Source organism: Helicoverpa armigera, chromosome 14 (assembly GCF_030705265.1).
Source record: "Helicoverpa armigera isolate CAAS_96S chromosome 14, ASM3070526v1, whole genome shotgun sequence".
In the NCBI taxonomy this organism is placed as follows: Eukaryota; Metazoa; Arthropoda; class Insecta; order Lepidoptera; family Noctuidae; genus Helicoverpa; species Helicoverpa armigera.
Window position 1 is genome coordinate 1,349,423 of NC_087133.1, and position 9,859 is coordinate 1,359,281.

General features: G+C 39.7%; 1 protein-coding gene across 1 annotated transcript; it reads right to left on the bottom strand.

The window, feature by feature from the left end:
- Nucleotides 1-92: 92 nt before the first annotated feature.
- On the bottom strand, nt 93-9,658 carry LOC110376148 (oocyte zinc finger protein XlCOF6). The gene is made up of 7 exons (XM_021334530.3): nt 9,360-9,658; nt 8,701-9,122; nt 8,270-8,365; nt 7,718-8,185; nt 7,084-7,290; nt 6,091-6,866; nt 93-6,013 (listed from the first exon to the last, which is right to left on the bottom strand). Exons 2-7 carry the CDS (start codon nt 8,997-8,999, stop codon nt 5,667-5,669), a joined length of 2,193 nt encoding a protein of 730 aa, XP_021190205.3. The 5' UTR covers nt 9,000-9,122; nt 9,360-9,658; the 3' UTR covers nt 93-5,666.
- Nucleotides 9,659-9,859: the final 201 nt, after the last annotated feature.

Genomic DNA, 9,859 nt, shown 5'->3' on the forward strand with positions numbered 1-9,859 from the left:
AGTTCCAGTTTACTTGCTAATGTTTATTTTTTTTTTGTAGATGCTAAGAAAATTCAGAGGGTTTAGAATTGTGCCAATAAATAAAACATCAATTGAACTAGTCAGATTGTATAATGTAATGTATAAGGATCAATAATTAGTTCCATTCAGATTTGAGTAGCGTCCTACATAAAAGGAAAATTATCTTGCACACATCAAATCGTAGGTACATATTGATTATAGCAATAATATAACTGTAAAACCTATGTCCCTTATAATTATTCTGTTTAATAACGTACAAAATATATCAATGCGTAAATGTAAAGTTACATCGCAATAATAACAAAAAAAGAAATCTATAATTACTGTTATCCATGGAGGCATGCAGAGGTAGTTCGGTACATTACTTATGTATATCACCCAGACAGAAGAGTGTGAAAGTGCAGGCGGTCGCCGTCCACCGCTGTATTACACTCCAACTTTCACACTTTTCTGCTTAGGTTTTTAGTTTAGTGCTAAATATATGAGCCTACGTCTTAAAACAAATCCCGTACAGTTATCGAATAGTAGAAAAAAATGTAACAGCGTTTTTATTTACAATTTATTATATGTATAGATTAGAAGCTTGACGCACAAAAAATACAATTTCTTAAAGTATACATTTCATGTCAAAAGTTTCAAACATCAAAGCGAAAAAAGCTGATTTTACATTATCCTTTCCACCTAAGAACGTAGTGGGCCATGATTTGGCCAAAATAACTCAAATCGAAGGTTGCTATCGTAAGCTCGATAAAATCATGGCCGACTAGTTACTAGCCTAACGTGTTGATTTAGGCCAATTACATATTTAGACGACAAGACTCTGATTACTACATTTTTAATTCAAATTATCAAAACTTCATACATGAAGACCATACCCTACTGGGTTGGTCCATGTAGTACATTTGCTATTTACTCTTAAATCTGATAAATTTCAATTGAATACATCAAATTCTATGGGTATTTAAATACAGTCTTGTCGAAAAAATAAGTTCATTCACAAAGAAAATCATTTTAGTTGATATAGGTGTCAAGGATAAAATTGATTACAGAATTATGTACAAAATATTTTCACAATACCAAAATGCGAGCCAAATAAACCAGTAGGTACGTAACACTATGTATACTTATTATGCATTTTTACTTGTTTTAACCTCTAAAATAAGAGTTTTGAATTAAAACGTAATTTATTTAGCTTACTACATGAAACATCGACCGGGTTTTGATAAACTTCACAACTGTGCCTTACTTGACATATTTCCAAACATTTCTACATATTTTACTGTTAAATATTTATTTGAAAAATATCTTCTTTAAACTTTGCTATCGGCGAATACGTTCATATCAAAATTGTCCATCTTACTCGTTCTGCAGACTGCCAACCTGTGTCGGTATCGTCTGGTCCTGTCTAGTTAACTTTTTGATTTCCCCAGCTCGTTTGAAATGAACATAGTCTGCAAACTTTACCGCTTCACAAAACGAAGTTTAAGGAATTCGTTTTACTTTTTATAGTAATACGTTATGTATTACATTTTAGACACACATTTATATTTACTTTATACGTATTTCTCAAAATTCGTTTTAGATAAATCCCTGTAAGTATAATCGTAACCCGGCCTGAAAACCTTATATTTTAAGACAGATTTAGAACGGTACCTATACTGTACACTTGTTGGGTATTGGGGTAGTATTGTGTAGCCATCATGTTTCGGGTGCGATGTGTCGCTTACTAATCGTTTTTTAACACTTCCGTTAAAATAGAACCACAATACCCTGTGTTCGACTATAACCTAACACCTAAAAGCTAGGGACAAATACGGTCGCAAAGGGTACAATGAGAGAATTTCGGGTTAGTTTCGTTACTCAGTCTCGCTCCGACGATCTCTTCAGGTGAGGCCTTAATCTTACGTAAATTGGCTCTTTGAACCCCATCGGTTTTAAACCGCAATCACATTGGTGTTCGTTGAACTACGGGAGTGTAGTCTACCTGAATTTTACTGGTTTCATAGAGAAACAATTTTAGAGTTCATTGCAGTGTAAGAATAAGCCTAGGCGTGTTCTGTCAATGGCAGAGAAGTATTGACGTCAATACATTTTTGGCCATCGACCGAAATTTATTGAACAGGCGTTCAATTTATACCGCAGACGGATCGTGGGATTAAGCCCTGGAGAATTGCTGCTCATTAAGATCAATGTATTAGATCAAAAAAGTCGTGGTGGCCTAGTGGACAAAGAACCAACCTCTTGAGTATGAGGGCGCGAGTTCGATTCCAGGTCAGGCAAGTACCAATGCAACTTTTCTAAGTTTGTATGTACTTTCTAAGTATATCTTAGACACCAATGACTGTGTTTCGGATGGCACGTTAAACTGTAGGTCCCGGCTGTCATTGAACATCCTTGGCAGTCGTTACGGGTAGTCAGAAGCCAGTAAGTCTGACACCAGTCTAACCAAGGGGTATCGGGTTGCCCAGGTAACTGGGTTGAGGAGGTCAGATAGGCAGTCGCTTCTTGTAAAGCACTGGTACTCAGCTGAATCCAGTTAGACTGGAAGCCGACCCCAACATAGTTTGGGAAAAAGGCTCGGAGGATGATGAAGATCAATGTATTAGGATCTAGCGAATTCTAACCAGCTTCGCACTGGTGCCTTGCAGGGCAAGACAAAGTACTGATAACGCTATGCGCTTCATAAAAACTCATTTTGTTTGTATCTTTCTAGTACTCCTAGATCCTAACATTTGTAAACTGTGCTCTATTATTTAATACCCTTGTTTTATAAACCTACCTATTTTATTTATACTTTTAATTCTTCTATTGTAAACGGCAAGATTTCCGCGAAAATATACAATTGTCCCCTTTGCAACAAATTTTTAACATCAAAATGGTTTTTTCATGATTACAGAAGTTCGAAATAAGTACTATTTATATTGAAATAATGAAAGCCTCAGGTGAGGTTAAAGACATCTTATATTGTATGTGAGTTAATGCTATTATATTATAACTGTCGTAAGCTCGCACGGAACTGACAGCGTTGTACGGACCGCGCGGGGGAGACGGATTTTTCCTTTTTTTTTTACATTATTTATAATTTAGACATAACAGATTTACAAACACCGACCACGACAAAAAGACATAGAATACTGCTATCATCGACTTGGCAAAACTTGTACAATTTTAACGCCACATGAAGATTATTTTATACTATGTATTTTTTTTTTCGTCGCCCCTCGCGCGGCCGCCAATTGAGGAACCAATCTAGCGTGGTTATTGGCCGCGCCACCACCGCCCGGACAATTCCACTACGAGTGAAAATGCAGACAAAAATAATTTACGTTCCTGTCCGGTCGGCGTGCGCGCGTTTAATTTCGTTTTGTTAATTTCCTTGCACGGGATCCGCGATCCGCTCATGCTGCCGGCCTCGGCCGGACTGTGTGCTCGATGCAACTCTGCCTATACCTTGTGCAGGTGATTCCAGGCGCCAAATACTTGCTTCATTGTTAATTTTGTCGTTTTCTTGTCAAAGCCTATGATTATCCGATAGCTACGCCGTTTTTCTATTACATTAGTTTGCTTTCGTTACGTCTGACTTTATTCCGCATAAATCCCTGACTTATAAGTCGAATTTCAAGTTCAAAGAACTTATAATACCTAGCAGTCTTTGGATATCTTTATCACTAAGACCCCTCTTCCTCATACTTGTAAATAATTCTCTCCAAAATATATTTCGGAGTTAAATATTTTTTCTCTTTTTTTAACATTTACATCAACATTTTAAGTTTGCAGCTTGATTCTGCTTAAGTAAACATTGTCAAGTTTTTATTTTTTGGTGTGGAAACACCGATTTCCTTTCAATTTAATTAGAATGCTCTTGCATCTATATGTTTTGTAGCAACATTACTTGTCTATTACCGAATGCTCTGGCGGCGGGCGGCCGCCGGCAACTCGCGATGTTTAACGGTTTGTACTCACTCGTTACGTTACACTCTCTAATCTTAACACTAAATATACATAAAAAATATCACAGCACTATCGATTCACTTACACTAAAATCACGACGCTTGGCGTCGCGACTTCCGAATAAAAAAATAACAATAATAATAAAGGAATCGAAATTCAAATGCATGAGCACACCGCCGTTGGTCTCCGCGATACTCCAACACCACGTGGTTGGAACCAGCCAACCACGGCACTACGTCCTACCCAAGTAAATGCTTGTCAGTCAATAACATTAGATCTTACAAGAATCCCTGTAGAAGAGAATAGCACATAGGACAGCATATACTGTCACCGAACAAGAACCTGTGCAGAATGTGCGGCAACACACTTGATGACTACTCACTCATCTGGACTAGAATGGACTTCAGTTCGAAGCCCCACGATTACATAACTCGAGCTAGCTAGCTATACAGCTGACATCCAAAAGCAGTCGAGATACATTTCTTGCCTTCCATTCTCCACAATCCTATTCCCTAGAACCAACGGCGGCCTCAAAAAGCGTCGAAAATGCAAGTGCCGCAAGTACCAAAATATTTACAAATGCAAATAATTTGTTCACCAAATCATCTTACCCTAACTTTGGATCATAATCATCGAATATAATACAATATTGGAACCGAATAGTTTTTACTGCAATTTAAAGATTTTACTGGCGTCAGGCGACGCGTGGACTTTATATGCACGGCTCCTTTAAAAAAGAAACAACTTGTTTTGCTTGCAAATGATAGATATTTCGTTTTTATTATTCCAAGAGGCTTATGTCAAAAAACCACCACCTGCAAGCAATTAAGTCGTTTCTTATATAGAAACTGCGCAATCGTCGCGTACTGCGAACTTCAGGCGAGCATGCCATGTCTCATATTACTAAGATATTCGAGATGGAGGCTTCACAGCCAGTAACGACCATTTAAACAAACCATTTTAATTCTGACATTGGTCGATAAACATGGCAACGTTATAGGTGAAACATCGACATGCTCCACTAGCCCGCAGTATTCGACTAGGACTCGCGTTCTCGTCGTTACATGGCACATCACTACATACTGTTGTACATCTGAACGAGGCATACGTTTAAGCAACAATCTATATCGATAACTTAAACAACTAAATGAGGTAGCATTATTATGAATATGATTAAAGAACATTAACCAACTAATGTTTGGTGGGATCTATGTTATATAAATGTATATATCAACAGTTACATTAAAATATTTCCTATGGATTACTGAGGTATATAGTCGTTTGCCTGAGGTAGCTGTGTGGTCGGCCGAGCGGGTCCCACAAATTAATGTAATCTTTATAATTAAACATCTATAGGTGATTGAACCCGCTTGACCGGAACGAATACTATTAAATCATTAAAATCTACTATTAGTGTGGGTGTCGCACGTTATAGCGTAATTGCACTTGGTTGTTATTACGTATTTGGATGCACGAGAGATGTAACTCGAATGTTTTGCTCACATTGCGTTAGAAATAGTACTATGAAATAAAATTTACGGCTGGTAGTTCTCTGAATGTTTCTATGAGGTGTATGTCAAAAAACTACTGGCCGTAACCAAAATGGATCGAATTCTAGCATTCAAATACGAAATACTGAGCAAGTGCAATTACACCTTTGGCATTTCAAGTGTAGTGCGAGAGTGTCGGGGCGTTTAGAATATGTCGGTCTTCAATATGGAGAGTCGATTGAGTTCAGCGTCTTCGAAGACGCTGTATACCTTCGTTATGATAGGCTCCCAGGCGTCAGCTGGTGGAGCCTCCGCGGGCGGCTTGATGGTGAGGCGCGGGTCGATGTGCGGCAGGTACTGCTCGTCCAGGTCGATGACCCCGCCCGACCACACGCCGAACTCCGGCCCGTACTCCGCCGGCACCAGCCCTGCAGGCTCCTGCCCGGCCAGGCCCGGTATGCCTTCCCCGGGCAACAGCAGCTGTCCGTCTTGCCCGGGCCACGCCTGGCCTGCGGGCGTTGCTTGATTGGACATTACTTCTGTGGAGAGCTCTGAAATCATAGTTCGACATTTAAAAATGTGTCTTATTTATAAATTGATTCAACAAAAGTGGAAATATTGAACTCACCAAAATCAATAAATGTGGTGCTGTTAGCCGGCAGCATATCAGTATATTGTAGTGTATCTATGTTTTCAATAATGGAACTTTCATTGGAAATACTCCAATCTCTCTTTATGATGGTTGGATCAATACTGTCCATTGTACTATCATCGGACTCAGCAAAACTGTGTGTCTCTAGAGACATTTCTGAACTCGTAGAATCGATTCCTGACTCGATTTTCATTTTAGTGTCGCTATTATCGATTACAGTGACTGGGACTTGTTCAGGAGTAGTTTTCATTATATTATTAAAGGTTTGTATATCTTTCTTGGGTATGTTGTGTATACGGCGCATATGTTTGTGAAAGTTGGGGTGGCTGGCGAAGGTCTTGGGACAGACGGTGCACTTGAAGGGGCGGTGTCCGAGGTGGATGTTCATGTGCTGCTCGAGCACGGCGGCCTTCATGAAGCCCTTGCTGCACACGCTGCACGTGTGGGTTCGGAGAGCTGAATGGGTTTTGGAGTGTTGAACGAGACGAGAGCGTTGGTTGAAGACTTTGCCACATACTTTGCAGACATGTAGGACTGACTCGAAGTGCGTGGGCACGTGCTTGAGGATGAGGTACTTCTCGCGGTAGGTCTTGGGGCAGACGGGGCAGGCGTAGTGCTTCTTGCGGTGCACGTCGAGGTGGCGCTCGGCGGCCGCCAGCGAGCTGAACTGCAGCCCGCACTGCCGGCACCAGTTGTCCAGCGCCGAGCGGTGCGAGCGCTGGTGGAACAGCAGCTCCTTCAGAGATTCGAACCTGGACATTATAACAACAACGTCTTATATTGTGATACGACAAAACCTAAAAACTTATTTGCAAGAACAAAGAGACAGGTCACATGGTAAGTCTACATACAACAGCAGTGGAAACCGTGGCATCGAAAATAGTTATTTGCTTATCTACAACTTGGTCATGCTACATGAATTCAACATTTCTACAGGAAAGATAAAACCTCATAACATAATTGACTCACATCTCATTGCAGCCGTTCTGCGTGCACCTCAGAGCACTAGTAGCATGCACAACTCGGGTGTGCTCGCACAATCTCTTAGCAGACTTGAAGCCATAGCCACAAGTGCCACAGCGGAATGGCTTGTCGCCTGAATCGGCCGAGTGGAACGCCTCAGTGTGAGTCACCAGGAGTGACAGCCGGCAGAATGACTTGCCGCAGTCAGTGCATCTGTGGGTGATGAAGAACTGACATTTAAATATTGCTTGATGTGAATTTAGAAACAAGATACTGCGTTGTCTTAAGACACAGCTCATTTTTGACTGAGAAATGGGAGTGCCACTTTAGTCACAATTTCATAGAAAAACTACAAATTCTTCTTTTATGAGCAATAAATAAGTATCCTTAAAAATTCGCAAGATTAAAATGTTAAAACATACAACTATAGGTACATGATACAATATACAGTGTACATGATATACATAATTGAGAGACAGGAAGGATCAATCAAATTCACTCAGCCCTAACATGAACCCTTTTTAAAGTAATAATCTTATGTTCAGGAGTACACCCGAAATAAAACATCAGTACATTTATTCATATAACAATCGCATTGGCATTACAAAATCAATTATAAAAAGAAAATATATGTACTCACTCGAATCTACCTTTGGTCATATGATCATAGCAGTGGTTTCCAAACAAATGGTATTTGTCATACTGCTTCCCACAAATATTGCAGGAGTACACCAGTGGCTTATCTCCGTGTTCTGTAGTGTAATGTGTATCAAACTCTATTCTGTTCTTGAACAACTCATCGCAGTAGTTACAGAGGACTCCTCCAAGGATGTCAATAGAACAGTCCTCCCCAATTTTCGAAGTAGTAATATCTTCATCCGTAAGTACTTCGCCAAAGTGGATAGTGAGATGTTTGGCAGCGTCCAGCTTGTTGTTGGTTTGTTCGTTGCACACCGGGCAGGAGTACACCGTGGTACAGTGCTTGTCTATGTGCAGCTCGCACATGTCAATACTTTCTATGGGATCCCCACATTCTTGGCAATTGTATGGTGGTTTCTCCTTCCCGTGTACAACTTGATGTGTTGTTAGTTCCTTTTTGGATGGAAAGCTACAAAATTTTGAATTTGTTATTTTGGTAACTATTGAATGAAAACCGAACATTGATAATAGTCAACTGTAGTGATAAACTTACTGAATTTGGCAAGTTTCACATCTGAAATTGTGAGTAGCATCAATGTGACTGTTTAGAATTGATTGTTTTGAAAATGTTTTGGAGCAATGTAAACACCTGGAAATAAAGACAATACCATTATACTTTTATCTTTAAATATAGAATAGAAATTTTTCTCTCTTTCAATTCTAAAATAGATCCATGAATCATTACAATTTGTGAATTGGATGACAAGAAATGCATGACTCAGATGCTGAGCCTATTTATATATAGCACAATTTTATTGTGTGAAAGATCAGATATTTATGTTTTTGAACCACAAAAAAAATTACAGAGTAGATTTTGCTGACCAGTTTACAAATTTTAACCCTTTAAAGAAGTCAAGATCATCATAATCTTGACTGACAGTACCATCACTGGTAGAGCTTTGCTCAGCAGAAATCAATACTGACCTGTGTTTGTTTTTAGCAACATGAGCTAAATAGCAATGGTTGCGGAAGCTGGGGTAGCCCGAGAACTGCTTGCGGCACACAACGCAAGTATAGCCTATGTCTGCGTCGCCAATGTTGTGGTCCACATAGTGCGAGTCGTAGTCCTTCTTGTTCCCGAACGTGGACTGACAGATGCTGCAGAAGATGCCGCCCACCAGGTCGATGGAGGTCAGCTTGCGGCCCAGCGCGCTCTCCAGCCGCTCCATGTCTAACCAGCCCGCGCCCTCCGGCTGAGTCGGCGAACCCATCACTACCGCCATATGCTAAGTATGATCCATCTATTACGTTTACATCGGTGTCAAATGGCTCTAGGGAACGCTGCTATTGCAAACATCGTATTATAATTTAATTTGCGGCTACATGTTTATTGTACGGTTTATTGCCTGAAAAAAAAATGTCGGCATGAGCAATCGTTGTGACCTTGGCCATTGTGACGGTAACAGCTTATTCTTATTACTGCCGGTAGCCGAACACACATATCTGAACATCATTACGTGGCTATTACGATTTACATTTCTCGCCGCGGCGACTTCATACGGATTAAAATTATAGGTTGTTCAGCCATTAGCACAGAGGAAGCACTTAACACTTTAGCACTAAAAATATCGTGCAATACTCACAAATTTAGGATGTAAACATATAAATGAGTATCGGACAACGTCCCCACACTACATTTTATATCATAACAGCGGAAATAAACGATAAACTTTAATAAAAACGCAACGCCGGATAACAAACAACGCCAAGAAAACGTGTGGTTTTTGATTTTCTGTCGTTCCGATAAATAGATTCACTACAATTTTGGGCATTACAATAGGACAGCTACATACATTTTTGGGCAGGAAAAGTGAAATAACTGCCAAGAAGTGTTAAAGATTGTACAAAGTTTTTATCTGGAACAAAATTCAGAACAGACTAAATAAAAATCAATGAAATGAATGAACCGAGGAGGTCGCGAACCAATTCGTGCAAAAATGAGCTATGCGCACTAACTTACTTTTCACAAAAAATTATACACAAGCATAATTTGCAGTTTTAAGCAATTAATGGGTAGTAAAATAAGTATTTATTTCATGAAAGGCCAAGAACTCAGGGAAATAAAACCTAGTTTTAATGGCTT

Coding starts and splice junctions, on each gene's coding strand:
- LOC110376148 (XM_021334530.3), bottom strand. CDS start 8,999: ATGGCGGTAGTGATGGGTTCGCCGACTCAGCCGGAGGGCGCGGGCTGG. Junction 8,366..8,700: donor GTTGCTAAAAACAAACACAG/GTCAGTATTGAT, acceptor CTTTATTTCCAG/GTGTTTACATTGCTCCAAAA. Junction 6,014..6,090: donor CACCACATTTATTGATTTTG/GTGAGTTCAATA, acceptor CTATGATTTCAG/AGCTCTCCACAGAAGTAATG.